We start from the raw sequence: 21,054 nt of genomic DNA on the forward strand, positions 1-21,054 counted from the left end.
AAACTGTAAATCTTTCCAGAGTCTTTGCTGGCATAAAGAGGAATATGGTATAGAAGCAGAGTGGCATTTTTTTGCCACTAGCCATGGGAAAAACCCATCAGACAGCATAGGTGGCACCATCAAAAGGGAGGCAACTAAAGAGAGCTTGAGAAGACCCTATGACAAGCAGATTGTATCGCCAAGAGATTTGTTTATATTCACTGAAACTCTTGGGAATATGAAGTTTGGATATGGAACTCAAAAGGAATATGAACAGGAGGAAAATCTTTTGAGAACCAGACCTCCGACCAAAACTATTCCAGGCACACAAAAATTTCATTCATTTCAATATCAAAGGAGGCTCTCCAAGTTCGCCCACTTAGTCTCTATGACACTTTTAGATTAGAATCAGCAACAAAAATTATTTCATGTCCAGTGTTCAACTTAAAACTTGCAGGCTATGTCAATGTGATTTACAATGGACATTGGTGGCTTACTTGCATTTCTGAAGCTTTTCCAAAGTCACAAGAAGTGAATGTGAAATTTCTTCACACACATGGACCCTCTCCCAGTTTTTGTTTCCCTGAAATGGAAGATTCTTGTTTTATGGATATCTCTGACATTTTGGTGTCAGTAGAACCAAAAACTGCAACAGGAAGAACCTACATGATTAGCAAGGAGTCTGATGCAACAAAGTGATGGCTCTGCTCAAATGGGTGGTGCCTATGTATGTATTAAACAATGTTTTGTCTAAAAAATGTTGCTTACATTTTTGTCCTAAATAATCTTTTGTCTAATGTTTTGTATTAAATAACATCTAATGTAAGGAAGGGAAGAGGTTGTCTTTGGAAAGAGTGAAATATGATGACTGTGTCAAGATAAATAATTCTCAAAGTCACTAATTACAAACACTGTCTGATGTCATAAATGGCCCCAGTAGAGCAACATGACTGAACATACCATCCACCTGGTGTTAAATAAATGCCCATGGATTCAAAGCCATGGAGATCCCATTTTTATTTTTTTCTGGAGTTATGAAAGATAAACAGAGCTAACTTTAGAAAAAAAAATTGGGTGGATCAAAGTTGCACTTTGGCCAGGGAGGTCAGAGTTCAAAAAAAGGGCCATCATGGCAAAAGTTGTCTCAGTAATGTCATTCTTCCACTCACTTGAAAGATCTCTTTCTCCTGAGCACTTTGGTCTTGATGTTATCTCACCAGACCCAACTTGCATACAAAAATCATCAAAATCCATGACCTAGTGTCGAGATTTTGCCAAAAAATGTGTACACTTCATGTAGAATACCCCAATAATCGTCCAGTGGCTTTCTTCTCCTGCATTCTTTCTCACAGTGAACATGGACACTCTTCAGTGCAGAAAGAGGCTTATGCTATAGTGGAAGCTCAGGAAATGGAAACCCTATCTTATTGGACATCATTTCAAGCTTATTACCAATCAGTGTAGTGTAAAATTTATGTTTGACTCTAAATCAAACAGTAAAAGAATGACAAGATAGCAAGTTGGCGTATTGAGCTCTCATGCTTTCACTATATTATGTACTGCCCAGGAGCAGAAAATATACCAGCTGATGCTCTCTCTCACATCTGTGGTGCTACTGCCATTGACAAATTCAAAGAACTTCACGAAAACCTATGTTATCCTGGGGTGTTTTGCATGATGCATTTTGTCTGTAGTCGGAATCTACCCTACTCCACTGAAGACGTGAAGAAAACTACAGCCTCTTGTCAAGTGTGTTTGGAGCTCAAACCACAATTCTTTAAATCTAACTCTGGTCATCTGATCAAAGCTACTCTGCCATTTGAGACGTAAATTTCAAAGGTCTACTTCCTTCTTGAGCAGTCTAGGAATAAGTATATACTATCATAGATGAATTTTCAAGGTTCTCTTTTGCCTTTCCTTGCAGTGACATGACTACTAGCACTGTTATCAGTTGTTTAATACATCCACTCTGACAGAGGTACCGTAAATTGCGGCGTACAAGTCGACCTCAAGATTTTTAGCTCAAAATTCTGACTTAGGCCTATACCTACCATATAGGTCGACCTCAAACATATGGTGGGCTACCAGTGGCCCAAAACTTACCTAGGTCTACCGGTAAATGAAATAAAGCTATAATAAACTTACCTAGGTCTACCGGTAAATGAACTAAAGCTATAATAATATGGTACTCAAGCACTGAAGTGGGCCAAAGCACACCCAGATAAAAGCAAAAATTTTACAGCAACTGTAAACTGGTGTTCCCGGTTTATGAAGAGAAAAAATTTGGTGTTTGAGGGAAAAGACTAAAATTGCACAAAAACTCCCTGCAGACCCCAAAGAAAAAATTACAAATTTCCACAAATATGTCATTGGACTGAGGAAGGGATAGGACTACCCACAGTGTCAGATTGGTAACATGGATGAAACCCCTTGTTTTTTTTATATACTTAGCAACAAAACTGTTGACACCAAAGGCAAAAAGACGATTTTGGTAAATATGCGTGTACCTCTTGTTAACCACTTCAGTACGGGACTTAAATCTAACGGGCAGCAGCCAATGCCAGCCGTATGACGTAACGTAATAATATTCGCATCATAAAATATAGTCGCCGCTTATATCGATCGTTCTCTCTTTCACCCGCGAATTTTGAAAACCACAGAGAATGGGATTCAGGGCGCATTTGGGAGAATGTAAAAACACAGGGGCGACTACAATAAATATAATCAAGACGCCGATATGGCAGCGTCGCAAATCCACTTGCTCCTCATGACGCCTACGTGTGCGGCACCGTATGGAAGGGGTTAACAACTCGTTGGTAAAGGCTTGTATTTTAGTCCCGCCCTATAAGTCGACCCCTAGATTTGGAAAGATTTTTTAGGCTTAAAAACTCGACTTATACGCCACAAATTACGGTATGTCCTTCATGTCAGAAGAGTTAAAGGATTTTCTATTGAAGAAAGGTATAGCTACTAGTCATACTACACCTTATAACCCTAAAAGGAATGGTCAAATAGAATGGTATAATGGCATAATATGGAAAACTGTTACAGTGCTCACATTAAGCTAACAGAAGATAGAGTGACTAAAGTTTCATTAAGGCATCTTGCACCTATGACTAGTAGCAGAAGAGAAAGTAGATACTGATTCTTATGTACCTCTACCCTGGGCCCGTTGACAAGTGCCCACTATTATTGTGCCCTTGGAGACTACACATTGCGATTCTCATTTGGACTCCACAACCCAAAATGACTCTCCCACATTGCCTTACCAGACATCCTCACCCCTTCCATTTCGGAAGTCTGAGAGAACACAACATGCTCCAAAGTACCTCCAAGATTACTCCACATGAACTTACCTAGGTGGAGGAGAATGTGGTAATATGTGACGTGTCTCTTTATATTAGTGATCCCTCTGAGTGTGTTCATATGTTGAGTTTGCTTGACTGATTGGCTCAGTACTACTGGGAATGCCACATGATACAGTACACTGCTCGCCTAACTTTCTTGCATGTATATATTAGTTTTACTATTTATGTTACCAACCTGTAAGAAGTCTGGTCAAGCTTCTTAGATATCTTTGATTGTTTAGTTGTTTGTTAAGTACTTAAATGCTGTGTTTAGTTGCTTTTTATTGTGCTTGTTTGTGTGTCTAGCCTGGTATGTGTTTTGTTTATTGCAGTGTTTAATTACAGTACAATTGTTTGAACAATAAAGCCAAAATTCTCTTTGGTTTACTTCAATGGTGTCTGTATTTACTTATGTTTTTGATTAGCCCATTTCTTTACACAAGCTATTCTACACATTTATGCATAAGGGAAATTTCTCAGAAATGCACACCTACACGATATACCATAAGAAAACTACATATTAATTTTGTAAATTAAGATACTGCAGATATAGGTATGGGATAGGAGGAAAGCTGTTACGAGCAATCAAGAGTTTTTACGAGAGTAGTAGAGCTTGTATTAGGATTAGAAATGGAGAGTGAGTGGCTTGAGGTAAAGGTGGGACTTTGTCAGAGATGTGTTATGTCGCCTTGGCTGTTCAATCAATACATGGATGGGGTGGTGCGAGAGGTGAATACAAGGGTAGTGGGTCAGGGGTTGGAGATGGTTAAAGAAAATGGAGAAAAGTGGGAAATAAGCCAGTTGTTGTTTGCTGATGACACTGCTCTTGTAGCAGGATCAGAGGAGGGATTGAGGAAGTTAGTGACAGAGTTTGAGAAGGTGTGTGAAAGAAGTTGAAGATAAATGTGGGCAAAATTAAGGTGATGAGATGTACAAGGGGAGAGAGTGACAGCAGGCTAGAAGTGAGCATTAAGGGTGAGAGACTGGAGGAAATGGATAATTTTAGATACTTCAGTGCGAATGTGGCAGGAAAGGGAGGAATGGAGGTGGAGGTAGAATGTAGATTGAGAGAAGCAAGTAAATGCCTTGGTGGATTAAAAAGTGTAATGAGAAACAGACTTCTGGCAATGGATGCTAAGAGGAAGTTATATGAAGGAGTGATTGTGTCAATAGCATTGTACGGGGCAGAAACATGGAACATAAGAGAGGAAGAGAAAGGGAGTTTGAATGTGTTTGAGATGAAATGTCTGAGAAGTATGATGGGGTTACTAGGCTACATAAGAGTGAGAAATGAGGAGGTGAGGAGGAGAACAGGGGTGGAAAGGGAGCTGGGAGATAGGGTTGATGAAAGAGTATTAGGATGGTTTGGACACATGGAAAGAATGAGTGAAGAAAGATTAGTAAAAGAGGTGTGGAAGGAGTGAATATGAGGGGGCATTCTAGGATGAGATGGATGGATGGGGTGAAAGGGGCTTTACAAAAGAGAGGAATGTCTGTGCAGGAAGGACAGGAGACAACATAGGGGTGAATGGAGAAGGGTTGTGTATAGATGATGCTGTGATGCATGAGGGGGAGTGGGTGGGAGATGGGGGGTGAGGAAGTATGTATGAGAAAAAATTTGACACAGTCTGAAGGGATTTCTCCCCGTCTTTTTTTCTGCATGAGGGGACGGAGAGGGGGGGTCGCCAAATTTATGAAGCGGCCTTGCTGTGGATGTGCTGTGTCTGGTGCTTCTGACCCAAGGCAGTGGACAGGATGCAGGGATGACCTGTCATCCGGGAGGTGCCAAGATGTGAGGGAGTGGAATATGTAGGGAATGGAATGGGTGGGAGTGGTTTCTATGCCTTTTTCTTTTTGGCTACCCTCCTGTGTAAGGGGGAAAAAGCCTTTGGTATATGTATGATACATCAATGTAATTTGCATTTTTCTTGGTGGAAATCAATAACAGAAAAAGTTGATAAAGCAATATACTAATGAACAGAGCAGCTGTGACTGCTTGAGATGCCATCTTTGTTTTGATAGATATGGAGGTTGATGATATTAAAGTATGATATATTTGTCTACTCTAACCTAACCTGCTTTTAGTAATGCAGTACCTATAATTCTAGGTCATCAGGGTTGTTGTCATTGTATATCAAAACAAAGATGTCATCTCAAGCTGTTGCCATGGTTTTGTTTATTAGTGTATTGCTTTTAACAACTTTTTTTGTAATTAATTTCTGCCAAGAAAAATGTATTACAGAAAAAATTACAAAAAGTGATATACTAACAAATGGAACTGCAGCAACTGCTTGAGGTGTCATCTTTGTTTTGATAGATGCAGAGGTCGAAGAAATTAAAGTATGATCAATTTGTCTAATCTAACATAACCTGCATTTAGTACTTCTAAAGGTCACCAGGGTCATTGTTGTCTATCAAAGCAAAGATGGCATCTCAAGCAATTGCCACATCTCCATTTGTTAGTGCATCGCTTTTAGTAATTTTTTCTATTACAGTGGTACCTCTATTTATGCGTGCCCTTATGTATGCAAAATTCTATTTACACGGTCAAATTATGGGGAAAATCTTGTTGCTATTTATGCAGAAAATTTCTATGTGGGCACATTGGTGTCCATTATTGCATGGAAAATCAAAACCCACGCTGCCATCTTGCTGATGTCACCATTCACACACTGTTGAGTCTCCTCCCAACATCTTTGTTTGTTGTGTGCACGACTGGTCCTTCTTTCAGTGCCTACCCCTTGGTATTGTACTGTTTGTGCCTTTAAAATGCCTCCAAAACAGGTGAGAAGTCCTACTGAAGCTGGTAAGAAAACCAGCATTGCGATTCAGAAAAAAAAGGGAAGTGATTGACAAAGCTGCTCAGGGTTTATTCATGTGTAAGCTGGTGGGAGAGTTTGGTATGCCTGAGTCAACAATAAGAACATTCTTTTAAATAGAGATAAAATTCTGTCAGCTAATGTGTCTAAGGGTATAAGGTATATGAGCACACATAAGAGGCCAGTGTTGTTTGACGAGGTGGAAAAGTTATTGCTTGTGTGGATACAGGAGAAGCAGTGTAAGAGTGACAGCTTGAGTGAGGAAATGATCTGTTCAAGGGCTTGCCAAGTGTATGCTGACCTGCAGCGGCAACAGGCTGGTACCAGTGGCCAGCTTACACCACCTTCAGTGCCCTTTACAGCCAGTAAGGGATGGTTTGAGAAGTTTCGGCAATGTACGGGCATCCACAGAGTGACACAGCAAGGTGAGGCGGCAAGCGCAGACACGGGCGCAGCCGAGGCGTTCGTCAAGGAGTTTGAGGAGCTAGTGCATCATGAAGGTTACCTGCCACAGCAGGTATTTAATTGTGATGAAACAGGGCTCTTTTGTAATTGGATGCCTAACAGCACCTACATTACTGCTGAGGAGAAAGCTTTGCCGGGGTATAAGCCTATGAAAGACAGGCTTACAGTGATGTGTGCTAATGTGAGCGGAGACTGCAAGATCATGCTGCTCATAGTGTATCATTTGGAGACGCCACAAGCATTCATGAGGGGCAATGTCCTGAAGAGCAGACATGCGGCCCTGAGATCAAGAAGTTTCTCCAGGGGAATGGACTGCTACTGATGTGCCTCCTGCTGCTGGATAATACCCCAGCACATCCCCTCGACATGCAGGCACATCTTCCCCAACACCTGGATTTCATCACAATTAAATTCCTGCCTCTGAACACCACTTCCATTCTGCAACCAATGGACCAGCAGGTCATTTCTAATTTCAAGAAGTTGTACATGCATACTCTGTTTGAACACTGCTTCAACACTACCACCGACACAGACCTAACCCTGCGAGAATTTTGGAAGTCCCACTTCAACATCTTGCACTGTGTCAAGATGATTAGCAAGAGCTGGGAGCAGGTTACCATCAGGACTCTACAGGCAGTGTGGAAGAAGCTTTGGCCATCATTTGACAGGGAGCGGGACTTTGAGGGCTTTGAGCCTGCTGGTCCATCGGTCATCTCGGACATTGTTGTGCTAGGGAGGGACCTGGGCCTGGAGATGGAGGACAGGAATGTCGAGGAGTTAGTAGGGGAGCATGAGGATGAACTGACCACAGAGGAGCTGAAGGAGCTGCATCAGGAGCAGGTTGCCGAACTGGCCTGGGAACAGCAAGAGGTTGAGGGAGACGACAATCATGTTCAGGACCCCACCACAGAGGAGGTGAAGGAGGCCTGTGTAATGTGGAGGAAGCTCTACAATTTCATGGAGGTCACACACCCAGACCAGACACTAGTGAGCCATGTTGCAGGCCACTTCAATGAACTGGTCATGCCTCACACAGCCAAATCCTGCACACATGGTGCCAGCAAGCAACCATCACAGAGTTCTTCCAGCCTCATGCCAAATGACAATGCCCTAATGAGGGTGCCAATCCAGCTGAAGGAGCACCTCCTCCTTCAGAGGGGGGTCAGTAAGCCCTCACCAATCCACCACCTTCTCACTCCCATCCCCTTACGCCAGCTGCAAGCCTTACCATTGGTAGATACAAAAGATTCCTTTTTTCATTATATTTTTTACCTTGTAAGTGGTCTTTAACATTGATTTTTTTGGCATTAATGTTGCAGGAACATCATAATCACACCTATTTATGTCTGTTTGGTGACAGGCTTCATCATATCAGAGGGGAAAAGTAGACTTTTTTGAGGTCAGGAATGGATTAATTGAATTGACATTGATTTCAATGTAAAGTAGCATTTCCATTTATGCATATTTCTATTTATGTGGAGATGTACAGAACAGATCAGTCACATAAATAGAGGTACCACTGTATAGATTTCTGCCAAGAAAAATGTATATAATGTTGATGTATTATAATTAACAAAATTAACATTCAATTTTCTATTGCTATGTCGCATAGGTGTGCATTCTAAAAAAACTACAAAATTATAGGTATCACATTACTAAATGCATGTTTGGTTAGGCTAGAGTAAACGAATTTATCATACTTTAATTTGTTCAACCACTGCAACTATAAAAAAAAAAGGGCATCTCAAGCAGCCCCCATGGCTCCATTCACAAGTACAACCACTCCTCGTTTAACGACGACAATTGGGACCAGCGTCGCCATCGTTAATCGAACTGGTCATTAAGCGAAAGTGTATATATATACATACATGTACTGTATGTACAATGTCCAGCAATACATGTATCTTTATTTTTGTGTATTTTCCCTCTTTTATACAGTGCAGATGCTCCTCTACTTACGTTCATTCGTTTTACGTTTTTTCGATTTTACGTTTGAACTGACTGTAAAAAAAAAAATTGTAAAAAAAAATTTTTGAGTGAATTTTTTAGTTTAGCGCGCTCTCTGTAGTTCAAACGATACTTACGCATGACGCTGCGTCCATTGTTTACATGGCACAAATGACAGACTGAATGTGCCTTGCCTCCTCCTCCTCCTCCACCATCTCAATTTATGTTGCTTGAATTTAATTTATTTGAAATTAATGTTATCATTTTACAATGTTATGTGTATAATTAATGATTTAGGGGTGTTTTATAAGATACGTTAATAGAATTTACGGATGTATGGTACAGTAACAACTTACGTTCATTTTCAACTTACGTTCGACCGTTCGGAACGTAACTAAAATGTAAATTGATGAGCATCTGTACATTAAAGCTTTATTTACTGTTTTGATAGTACAGAAAGCCCTCAAATAACGCAGTGGTTAGGTTCCTGAAATTACCGTGTATGACCAAATCTGCATATGCTGACATTCCATATTAGATACCCGGGTATTTTTTTAGTTTCGACCATGGGCGCAATATAGGAATAGAAAATTATTAATTTTGTAAATTAAAATGTATCAACGTAATATGCAATTTTGTGGGCGGAAATGAAAATAAAAAATACCTTGCTACAAGCAAATATGCTAATGAATGAAGTCGGTAGCATAGGATTGGGACGCCATCTTCTCTGTCAATTGATGGCCTCGGTACTTCTGACAGTACCTCGCCAGGTATATTTTCTTGAAGGAATGTTATGGAGCGGAGATACATGCATTCCTTCAAGCTGCAAGAACTTTGTATACTCCACAAGCTGAGAGAGTGGTTGAAAAGCCCGCCAAAGTCTCTCACGACGATGACAACGAGGACTAGCTGGATGACATTTAATTTGCAGGTAATGATTTATCAAACACAGGTTAGGTTAGTTTAGTTTAGGTTAGACAAAGTTATCATCCTTTCATTTCTTCGACGTCGGCATCTATCATAACAAACATGGTGTACCATTCGTCCGACACGACTTAGTTACTTACGAAATCTGTTTTAGCACGTATTTTGTTTTTTATTTACGCTCACAAAATTGCATATTATGTTGATACATTATAATTTACAAAATTAATAATTAATTTTCTATTGCTATATTGCGCCCATGGTCGAAACTAAAAATTTACCACTACCGGTATATACTGTACCCCAGGTAGTTTTTGCAGCTTGCAGGATGGTAATGTAGACCTAAGCTTCAGAACACTTTACTTCACAGCTAATATACACCGTACAAGTTCATTTATAACATCATACAAATTTGCCTCAGCCAACTTATCATACACAACGTCGTGGTACTCCCCCAGGTAGGCGTAGCTCCTCCTTGGGGATCGGTGCCATCTGCGTAGAGCTGATGGCCAGGGGTAGTTGCTGCTGATTGGCCCCCAACTCTTGGGGTTGGGGGGTGGTCCCACGACGTAGACGTTGCAGCTCCAGGACATTAGTAAAGCTTTTGATGCTATCCCCCGCCACAACCTAACAAATAAAATATATAACACAGACATGCACAATAACACCAAAAGATGGCTGGCCAATTATCTGGCAGGCAGGAATGCTCATGTGTCATATAATGGCCAATCATCGCACATCAGAAACATTAAGAACGGAGTACCACAGGGCTCAGTTCTATCCCCCACATTATTTAATCTATACATGCATGACTTACCCACGCCAGACACCTCAGAAATACAAATCTCTTCCTACGCAGACGACATAACAATCACATGCACACATCGTAACACAGACAAAGCTGCAGAAATAATCCAGCCTTACCTTGACACACTCAACACATGGTTCATCACAAACAGACTCAAAATAGCTCCAACCAAATCTACAGCAACACTTCTCACCAACTGGACAAAAGAACACAAATACATACCTCATCTCTACATCAACAACACTCTAATACCACACACAAACACACCGAAAATTCTTGGTGTAACATACGATACATCCATGTCTTTCAAACAACACCTCACAAACATAAAAAACAAATGCACACCTAGACTTAACGCACTTAAGTCAATCACTGGAACAACATTTGGACAAAACAAAGAAACTAATATAACAATATACAAACAATGCATACGCTCAGTGATGAATTATGCGAGTCCTGCATGGGCTCCTAATCTCAGTGAGACACACCACAACACCCTTCAAATCATACAAAACAAAGCCCTAAAAACAATTACAGGCTGCACAAATACATCACCTACAGACCATTTACACCATGAAACAAAAGTCCTCAAAGTCAAGGACCACCTCGACATGAGAGGCACACAAACACTTGCTGCAGCCACCACAAACACATCACACCCGCTACACTACATAGCAGAACACCCACACACACCAAGAAACATTAAAACTACACCCAAAGACCTTTATTACACACAGATACTCTCTTCTCTTCCTCCACAACCACCAAATACCAGCCTCCGGAAACATATTCATAATCATATCACTCACCGCTCCATTAACACACTGAAAGACAACACACTGCTGCATGCCAGACCCCCTGATATCCACCCTTCTGAATCCTCTCTCCCACGTAAGGACAGAGTCCACTTGGCCAGACTGCGATGCGGTCACCACCCAGCACTTCTAAGCTACCAGAAGAGGCTGGACGACCGTGTTGTGAACAGCTGCCCAGGATGTAACACTTCACCCCATACCATACAACACATAATGGAAGACTGCATTATACACAATCATGCACGCAAACAACACAACATACACTCTATAAAGGATTTGTGGGAAAACCCAGTTTCGGCTGTGGCCTTCCTTGGGGAGACGGGACTGCTCGGACAGACAGTCTAGGGAACGACAACAACACAACGTCGTAACTTCGGGAGATTTACGTTAAACGAATATTGGTCTGTCATAAAGACCATCGTTACTCTGCGTTGTTGTTAACCAAGTAGGTCGTTAAATGAGGACTGGTTGTATATCACTTTTAGTAGCCTTTTCTGTTATTGATTTCCACCAAGAAAAATGTATATCACATGAATGTATTATAACTTACAAAATTAACAGGGAATGGATGCTAAGAGGAAGTTATATGAAGGAGTGATTGTGCCAACAGCACTGTATGGGGCAGAAACATGGAACATGAGAGAGGAAGAGAGAAGGAGTTTGAATGTGTTTGAGATGAAATGTCTGAGAAGTATGATAGGGGTTACTAGGCTAGATAGAATGAGAAATGAGGTGGTGAGGGGGAGAACAAGGGTGGAAAGGGAGCTGGGAGAGGGTTGATGAAAGAGTATTAGGATGGTTTGGACACATGGAATGAATGAGTGAAGAGAGATTAGTAAAAGAAGTGTGGAAGGCAGAGGTGGAAGGAGTGAATATGAGGGGATGTCCTAGGATGAGATGGATGGATGGGGTGAAAGGGGCATTACAAATGAGAAGAATGTCTGTGGAGGAAGGACGGGAGAGGACAGAAGATAGGGGTGAATGGAGAAGGGTTGTGTATGAATGATGCTGTGATGCATGAGGGGGAGTGGGTGGGAGATGGGGGGGGTGAGGAAGTATGTATGAGAAAAAATTTGATGCAGCCTGAAGGGATTTCTCCCCATCTTCTCCTTTTCTGCATGAGGGGACGGAGAGGGGGGGGGGGGTTGCTGAATTTATGATGCAGACTTGCTGTGGATGTTCTGTGTGTTGCGACACTACTTCTGACCCTGGGCAGTGGACAGGATGCAGGGATGACCCATCATCCAGGAGGTGCCAAGATAAGAGGGAGGGAGGAGGGGAGTGGAATATACAGGAAATGGAATGGGTGTGAGTGGTTTCTATGCCTTTTTCTTTTTGGCTATCCCCCATGTAAGGGGGAAAAAGCCTTTGGTATATGTATATATATCACATTGGTGTGCACTTATGAAAATCTACTATCTCCACTTACCTTAACATATGATAACCTCTGGTACAACTTCTACCCTACAATTTGGGGTCGTACTAATTAACGCCCAGCAGTGACCGGCAATGCCCGGCGATTTCCTATGGTGCCCGGGCGTTGTGTAAGTGTATTTTATTTTCAGTTCCAATGGTTCATATCATATGAATGATTCATTGACTAGTGAATTCATGAAAAAATTGCTGAATTTAGGAGAAACGACGCACAAAGCAGAAAGTTCTTTGCTGAATTTAGCACCCAGACCGTGGCGGTGGTTTAGGTTAGGTTAGGTCCCCTAACCTAACCGCCAGTAATTTAATTTAATAACCTAACCTAACCGCCGGTAATTTAATCTAACCTAACTGCCTGTACTTTAGCTATTCCACATTTTCCAACAACCAGACATAAACAAAGATGGCGACACTGCCACGGTCTGGGCGCTAAATTAAGCAAAGGATTTTCTGCTTTGTGCATCATTTCTCCTGTAAAATTCAAAAAAAAAATTCATGACTTCACTAGTGGACAAATCATTCATATATGTACCACTGGAACTGAAAAAACAGGCTTACACAACACCCGGGCACCATAGGAAATCACTGGTCGCTACCGGGCGTTATATAGTAGGACCAACAATTTGTGCACTAGGGGTTACCTCTCTACACAGCCTACAGTGTACAATAGAAAATATAAGGGTACACCTTGTCCTTTTATTATTGTCTACAAACATTTATTATACTCAGTACTCACCCTTGTAATCAATGATACATTTTTGGTAAAATTCCCGAATCAGGTAAACATAGAAATTAAATCGAACATGAAATGTTTGATGTTCAATAGCTCCTAACCATACATAACCTACCTTATACTAACGTAACCATTCCATAGGAAAAATGTGTATGCGATATTGGATAAGAACCCCATTACCGATGCCACTATAGCCACTCGTCAATATAGTAATTCACAAATGCATGTACATGATGTAGGCGATAACTAAAACGAATCAACATAAGTTATTGAACCATAAATATATTAGTTGTATTTATCATGCACCTAATTATCTAATACCAATATTTCGCGTCCCATGTCTTTGACTTCATTCATTATTTCAAGTGTGCTCCCGCTACCACACAAAATATCTTTAACTTTTCTTTTTATCGTGTAAACCTATTTCATGTGTCGGATATTGCGATTTCAATAAAACCCGGCAAGGATGAAATATTCCCATAATTATACCTTCCCAATGCATGCATATTACATCTGATGACAAACATAATACTTAAAAAGTGAGTGAGCAAAAAGAGTTAATTACAAGAACATTATGTTGTATGTCCTTCTCCACTCACATATTCATTGTTGCCGATTAAGATACTATGTCCAGATGTCGTAATTTAACAAATCTGAAAAAACACTGTCTGGCAACATGTAAAACAAAACAAGTTTTTTTTTTTTTCAATTGTGCTAGGTTATGTAAAATAACCATGGGTAAAAATATATATATAATCAATTTATCCTTGATTCTTATGTCTTATGTGATCCCACGAGAAAGTACATATTCTTTCTTTTTATCTGTAATGTTATTGGTATACGAGAATTTTTTTGGTGAAACCCATATCACATGCAACAATATTTAACAAAGATCATAAAATTTAAATACAATGATGACGTGATATAATGGGTATCTGTGAGGAAAACATGACTCCCATGTGTATACAGTAAATATAATTGTAATGTTGTTTAATTCAAATATAATGTTGCGACGATTCGAAGCTAGTTTCCGAAAGGTGGCATTGCCCTATGGTTTTCATTGGCAATTTCGTGCTAGGACTGTAATTTGATTACATCGCCGATACTCCCAACGCGAATTACGCGACATTTGGCGATGAGTTTTTAGTGACGCGCCGCTGGTCAAAACCAGACTGGCCGTCACACAACTTGGAAATATGTGTCGTGGTTTGGTTCGGTATGGACAAGCCAGGGAAATGAGACTCACAATAACACTAAAACTAAGGTTTAATGGTTAATAGGCTCGGAGGTCACGGACGAGGTCTCGTTGGGAGAAGGTCCGGAGTGAAGGCCTCATCAAGCGTCGTGGCTGTGGGCGAAGGGCCACAGGAGGGAATGAGGCGACTTGCTGGATGGAACTGGTCCCGAGGCGTCTTGCTGGGGAGAACTGGTCCCGAGACGTCTTGCTGGGGAGAACTGGTCCCGAGGTGTCCTGCTGGAGAGAAATGCTGCTTGGAGAGGACTGCTGCTCGGAGTTGAGAACTTGCGACTTGTTAGGTAAGACCACCCGCTTGCGCGGGATCGGTTTTTTGTGGGAGGGGAAGAATGTCTGTAAGAAAATGAAGATAGTAGTGTATAAAAAAGGGCGTTATCCACCGGGCGATTGAGCGAGTGATTAGGGGCGGTTGGTGGTCGCGGCTCGGGAGAAATGGGCAGAGAACTTGAACGGCGCCGCCGACGCCTGGGATTAGAATCACCAAAAGTTGAGAAAATGGTAGGAGGCGTAGTAGTAAGGTAGAAAAACGGATTTTTTTTTAGTGGGAGGTAAACTGAAATGAGATGTAGTATAAGAGAAATTTAGAAAAGAAGTGAATTTTATTCGAAGAAAAAGTACGTGTAGATGTTTGTGCGTGGGGCGTGGCTATGTTCGTGAGAGGTGTGTGTATCTTACGGGAAGTGAGTAGAATTCACTTCCCGCGTGTAGAGAGAGCGTTCCTGATTAGTCCCAGGTTGGGCATGAGCGTTCCTGTTTATCCCCAGGTTGGGCTTGAGAGTCAGGAGAGTGGGTCCAATGGCGATGTGAGGGGGGGGGGGGCAGGCGGCCGGGTGTTGTACTGTATTTCTCCCTCCAAGCACAACTCTGAAAGCAGAGAATTACGTGACTTGGGAATTGTGTGTAAATGTCAGAAGTGTAAACCTGCTCGCCAGCGTCAGCGAAGAGGCCAGGGCGTGGGTGCGGTCCGGTCTGCAAGAGAGGCTCCCCAATTCCTCTCTCGCAACCAGCCGGCGAAGATTAAGGGCTCTGAATCAGAGTTGAAGTGTGGGTCCCCGCTAAGCCAGGGAGCAAGTGTGCGTGTATTTCTTTTCTTCCAAGCTGCGATTTGCGATTTGCTAGGTAAGAACACCCGCTTGCGCGGGATCGGTTTTTGTGGGAGGGGAAGAAGGTCTGTAAGAAAATGAAAAGATAGCAGTGTATAAAAGAGGGCTTTTGCCACTGGGCGACCGACCTTTTAAAGGAGGCGAGTAGGAACCCGGACAGCTTTCCGAGTTTCTGATTGGCTCCCGGATGAATGGCCGGGACGTCTTTGCGAATTATGCTTGCCAACTACAGCGAGTATAAAAGCCAAGCTCGAGTTGTGTGACGGCCAGTCTGGTTTTGACCAGAGGTGCGTCACTACATATGATTCCCACGGGCTTTTATGGTGAACCCGTTTGTAGGGTGATTCAATGTATGAGTGTGTGGTTTTGGCCACACCCACTCATACAACCACGAGATGGGCATACATATGTGGTATATGTATGCACATCCCTGTGAATACACCCTATGCTAACACAGTGTAAAACTAGTAATTCGTCATTTGAGAAAATTTAAAGGAGAGGGTTGACACTCCACCAGCCGACGCAATTCAAATTGGCTGAGGTGGCTGCATAGGCGGCGCACATGCAAGAGCCTCAGATGTTGTTGGAGGCCCTTTCCTCGGAAAGGCAGTTACAGGGCAATGCTCGAGGGTGGCGACAATGGTGGCATCTTCTTTCTTCTGGTGTTGGATTGTTCTTGATTTGCCAGAAACAATGGTACTCCAGCCGCAGACGGAAGAGCAGAATTTCCAGTTTTCTAGGTGTGGAGCGAGGAAGTACAAGGGGCTCGTAGTCGGTGACTGCCCTGTGTTGTGATATGGTTCGGACAAGCCAGGGAAATGAAACTCACAATAACACTAAGGCACTCGGGTTTTTAATGAACTCTAAGCTCGTTGGGGAAAGGTCGTAATCTAAAAGCGATGGGGAACTTGAAGCTTGAAGAGGACTGCTGCTTTGACAGGAGTGCTGCTTGAAGAGGAGTGTTGCTTGGGGAGGAGTGCTGCTTGGAAAGGAGTACTGCTTGGAGAGGTGTGTTGCTTGGAGAGGAGTGCTGCTTGGAGAGGAGTGCTACTTGGAGAGGAGTACTGCTTGGAGAGGAGGGCTGCTTGGAGATGTCGTGTCCTGGAGTGAACTGCCCGTCTCGCTAGGTCCCCTCCCTTTTAAAGGAGGCTGGTGGGGAGCCCGGCGAACTTTCAGAGTTCTTGATTGGCCGGTCTGGCTTGAGCATGGACGTCTTTGCTAACTATGCTTGCCAACCACAGCGAGTACATAGGCCTAGCTCGAGTTGTGTGGCGGCCTGTCTCCGGCGAGCTTTCCGAGGTCCTGATTGGCCGGTTAGGCTTAAGCATGGACGTCTTTGCTAACTACGCTTGCCAATTACGGCTAGTATATAAGCCTAGCTCGAGTTCTGTGGCGGCGAGTCTGGTTTTGACCAGCGGTGCGTCACTACACCTGTACCACCTCGCCCTCTCTGATACCTCTGCCTCCAGTCAGTGCTGGAGGAACCGTTGTACCTGTTTGAGAGCCCTGGTGCGTATGCGCAACTGATTTTTGCTGAGAGGGACAACAACTTCAATTTCGGGCCTTTGGCGCGCCGCTTCTGCTGCCGCATCGGCTAGCTCAATGCCTAACTCGAGCTAGGCCTATATACTCGCTGTAGTTGGCAAGCGTAGTTCGCAAAGACGTCTCGGCCAGCCAGCCAGAAGCCAATCAGAAACTCGGGAAAGCTCCCCGGGGACCCACCAGCCTCCTTTAAAAGGACGGCGTCTTGCCGAGACGACCAGTTCTCTCCCGGGCACATCTCCAAGCTGCACTTCTCTCCAGCAAGTCGCCTCGGGACCAGTTCTTCCCAGCAAGACGCCTAGGACGCAGTCCTCTCCAGCAAGTAACGTCGCCAAGCTTCAAGCGGCCCTTCGCACCAGCCCACGACACTTGATGAGGCCCTCACTCCGGAACTTCCCTCTACGAGCCCTCCGTGACCTCCGAGCCTAGTAACCATTAAATCTTAGTGTTAGTGTTATTGTGAATCTCATTTCCCTAGCTTGTCCGAACCAAACCACAACAAAGTGGTGACCCCGATTGAGGACAACCAGGAAGATGGCAGGCTCACAGGTTAAACTTCCCAGTTTCTCCCATGACTTGGAGAGCTGGCTAGTTCACGCCGAGACATACTTAGCCACCCAGAACGACATGCCAGACCAGCAAGGCTTCGGAGCATACATCGCCGCACTACCGACGGACGTCATTGCTCTTGTCCGTGACATCATCAGTTCACCACCGGAGGAAAACAGGTGTGCAGCCCTCAAGACTGCCTTGAGGAAACACTACACCAGGCCCGATAACGAACTGTACAAGGAAATCCAGCACAGCGAAAAATGCCATTCTTAACGCACGAGCAAAGGTGCAGTTGCCCAAAGAGCTCCTCCGGTCATTACACATCTCCAAGATGCCGGAGGCCCTCCAGTTAAATCTGGAAGCCCTAGCTGCCGACAAGGATGACGACGCCTACTGCTCCATCGGCGACAGGGTGTACCAGCGCCATAGGTCCTTACAAGCTACGACACACGCCACATACTCTGCGAGGAACATGTTGTACAGAGCTGATGCGATAAATATTATAAGTGAAGTGTGCAGTGAGAGCCCAGGTCCTAGTGATCGCGGGATTCACGGTTACAACCCCCCAACCCGCTGTTCTTCAGACATTAGTGCAGTGAGCAAAAGCACTCTTTCATCGCACAATGCCAAGGATCAAAGTGTGCAGCATCTACAGCAGGAAATCACCGACATAAAGAAATTGCTGAGCCGGTTTTTGGACGAAAAGGAACGCCATCAAACACCACGAAACACCGCCCCGGGACAGGATAGTGGTCCCTGCTGGTACCATACCCGTTTCGACAACAAGGCGCTTAAGTGTACACAACCTTGTAGCTGGTCGAGGAATTTCCAGACGCGCGGGTCGGTAATCATCCCCACCTCCGCCAACCATGCCCCCACACTCTTCTCAGTGCGTGATAGCTATACTGGACTATCCTTCCTGGTGTACACGGGCTCAGCAGTCAGTATCATGCCTCCGACCAAAGACCTGAGCCAAGGTACAAGCCTTCCGTCGAACAACCTGCTTGGAGCCAACGGTACACCCATCGCCACGCATGGCAGCCACTGCATCGTGGACCTCCAGAATGGCAAGTTTCCTTGGACCTTTGTTATCGCAGATGTCCGTCAACCCATTCTTGGCTACGACTTCCTACAATACTACAAAATGGCAGTCAGCGCCAAGGGTATCTGCTTGTACCATGTAACAAGACGCACACCAGGAACTACCACCGACGCCACTTCTAAAGTATCTTCCCTTCAGCCAGCTAGCGAATACACATGCATCCTACAAGATTTTCCTTAGCTGACGTCTCCATGCGAGGCCACCACTACCCGTCCCCACAACATTGTGCATTACATTCAAACAATTGGCCCGTCGGTCTACAGCAAGCCACGACGCCTCTCCCCAGAGAAGTTGGTCGCCGCTAAACAAGAGTTCCAAGAACTTCTTGACCAAGACATCATCCGCCCATCGGAGAGTAAGTAGGCATCGCCACTCCACATGGTCCCCAAGACAACTCCACCAACCTGCCAGAGGCGGGCCTACAGTGAATATCGCCAACTTAACCGCATCACCAATGCCAACCTCTACCCCATCCCGCACTCTCAAGACTTCCAATTCAAGCTCCGTTCGACCTTTTCGAGTGGAAAATTATGTCGTTTGGCTTGCGTAATTTCGCCCAAACGTTCCAGTGGTTTATGGACCACGTCCTCAGAGACTTCAACTTCGTCACCGTCTACATCGACGATATATTGGTGGCCTCTGATAACCACGCCCCACACCGCTAACACCTCCGCCTTCTCTTCCCCCGACTGCAAAATTATGGCCTCCGTATCCACCCGTCTAAGTGCCTCCTAGGAATGTCATCGCTCGACTTCCTCGGACACCGCATCTCAACAGCAGGCCTGTACCCTCTCCCTCAGAAGGTGGACACCATCACAGACTTCCCACAGCCAACATCCGTCAAGATGCTGCGCCAATTCCTAGGGATCGTCAACTATTATCATAGATTCATCCCCAATGCAGCTCCCAAACTCGCACCACTGAACGATCTCACCAAGAACCGTTCCAAGCGGTCGGTCGTACCCGTGAAGTGGTCTCCTGAAGCTACCCAAGCATTTGGGCAGGTCAAGGCTGCAATTGCACAGGCTGTTCGCCTGTCTTACCTGGTGGCCCACGCCCCCACCTTCCTTTGACAATATAAAAACCTATTTGAAATTGAATATGAAATGTCATGCGGACGTTTCGGACATTGTTGAATCTCGGTGCGTGACCGGGGGTCAGGTCATGACTAGAGGTCGGGTCACGAAGGGTAATATGCATACCTTGGGTCAGGTCATTATGGTAGTGTGGTAGAAATAGGATAGATAATTCCAAACACGAAATGTGCTTAAATGTGTATTTGGCACGGAGGCAAAATATTCAACTATGTACACTGATTAATTAGCAGGAGCAAAGTAAGGAAATGGTACTCACGTGATGACCTATGCAGCTGAAGTGCGTGCTTTGATTGCTCGCGGGGTACGAGGCTATGCCCACAGGTCGTGCGCAACCCCTGCAACCAATCGCAGTCGCCACGGGTCGTGTGCAATTTGACCTGCGTCAATCACACTCTGACCCGGCGACGCGACCTGGGCTTGGGGGCGTGGCCAAGCTGCGCAAGATGCGCGACCCGAGGGCTCGGACGGCCTATACCCGCTTGAAACACAAAGACAGCGCATCGTCTCACGACATCATTAGGGGGCGAGGGCTCAACAGTCAGGTCAGCGATTAGGATGAAATGTATAGCAATCTAACTGATTCAATTGTTAATGCACAAAATACATTTAACCCCCTGAAGTCAATACGGAAAAATATTAATACTCCCAAATGGATGGCGGACAGATTGAAACATGGGATCGGAATGAAAAGAGGACTTTACGTAAAAACAAAAAAACGGGGAAACACACCTTAGATCAACATACATATACCAAGGCTTTTTCCCCCTTACAAGGGAGGTAGCCAAAAAGGAAAAGGCATAAAATCATTCCCACCCATTCCATCCCTGAATACACTCCACACCCCTCCACCCTCCCTCTCATCTTAGCACCTCCTGGATGACGGGTCATCCCTGCACCTTGTCCACTGCCCTGGGTCAGAAGCAGTGTTGCCAGACACAGCAAGGCCGCTTCATTAAATCGGCGACCCCCCCCCTCCCCGTCCCCCCATGAATAAAAGGAGAAGACGGGGAGAAATCCCTTCGGGCTGCGTCAAATTTTGCTCACACATACTACCTCACCCCCATCCCCCCACCCATTCCACCTCATGCATCACAACATCATCCATATACAACCATTCTCCACTCACCCCTGTCTT

The 21,054-nt window shown here is 44.2% G+C and overlaps 2 protein-coding genes across 5 annotated transcripts in view; one reads left to right on the forward strand and one right to left on the reverse strand.

The window, feature by feature from the left end:
• Positions 1–13,970, reverse strand: part of LOC143039900 (ATP-binding cassette sub-family B member 10, mitochondrial-like) — a 149,378-nt gene extending 135,408 nt beyond the window's left edge. Inside the window, exons 1-2 of one of the 4 annotated variants that reach the window (XM_076210239.1) lie at positions 13,868–13,946; positions 477–562 (exon numbers count right to left, since the gene is read on the reverse strand). The gene's annotated coding sequence lies outside the window, so the exon portion shown is untranslated. Of the gene's footprint in view, positions 1–476; positions 563–13,589; positions 13,608–13,867 lie in introns of those variants that run through there. The other 3 variants (XM_076210240.1, XM_076210241.1, XM_076210242.1) reach the window with 3 other exon arrangements.
• Positions 13,971–19,559: 5,589 nt separating this feature from the next.
• LOC143039738 (uncharacterized) lies at positions 19,560–19,895 on the forward strand. Its single transcript, XM_076209979.1, has one exon. The coding sequence runs from the start codon at positions 19,560–19,562 to the stop codon at positions 19,893–19,895; it is 336 nt and encodes a 111-aa protein (XP_076066094.1).
• The last annotated feature ends 1,159 nt before the right edge of the window (positions 19,896–21,054 follow it).

Source organism: Oratosquilla oratoria, chromosome 27 (genome assembly GCF_046742065.1).
Source record: "Oratosquilla oratoria isolate Oo_2021 chromosome 27, ASM4674206v1, whole genome shotgun sequence".
In the NCBI taxonomy this organism is placed as follows: domain Eukaryota; kingdom Metazoa; phylum Arthropoda; class Malacostraca; order Stomatopoda; family Squillidae; genus Oratosquilla; species Oratosquilla oratoria.

What these genes read in the sequence shown, in the direction of transcription:
- LOC143039738 (XM_076209979.1), top strand. Translation starts at nt 19,560, where the DNA reads ATGTCATCGCTCGACTTCCTCGGACACCGCATCTCAACAGCAGGCCTG.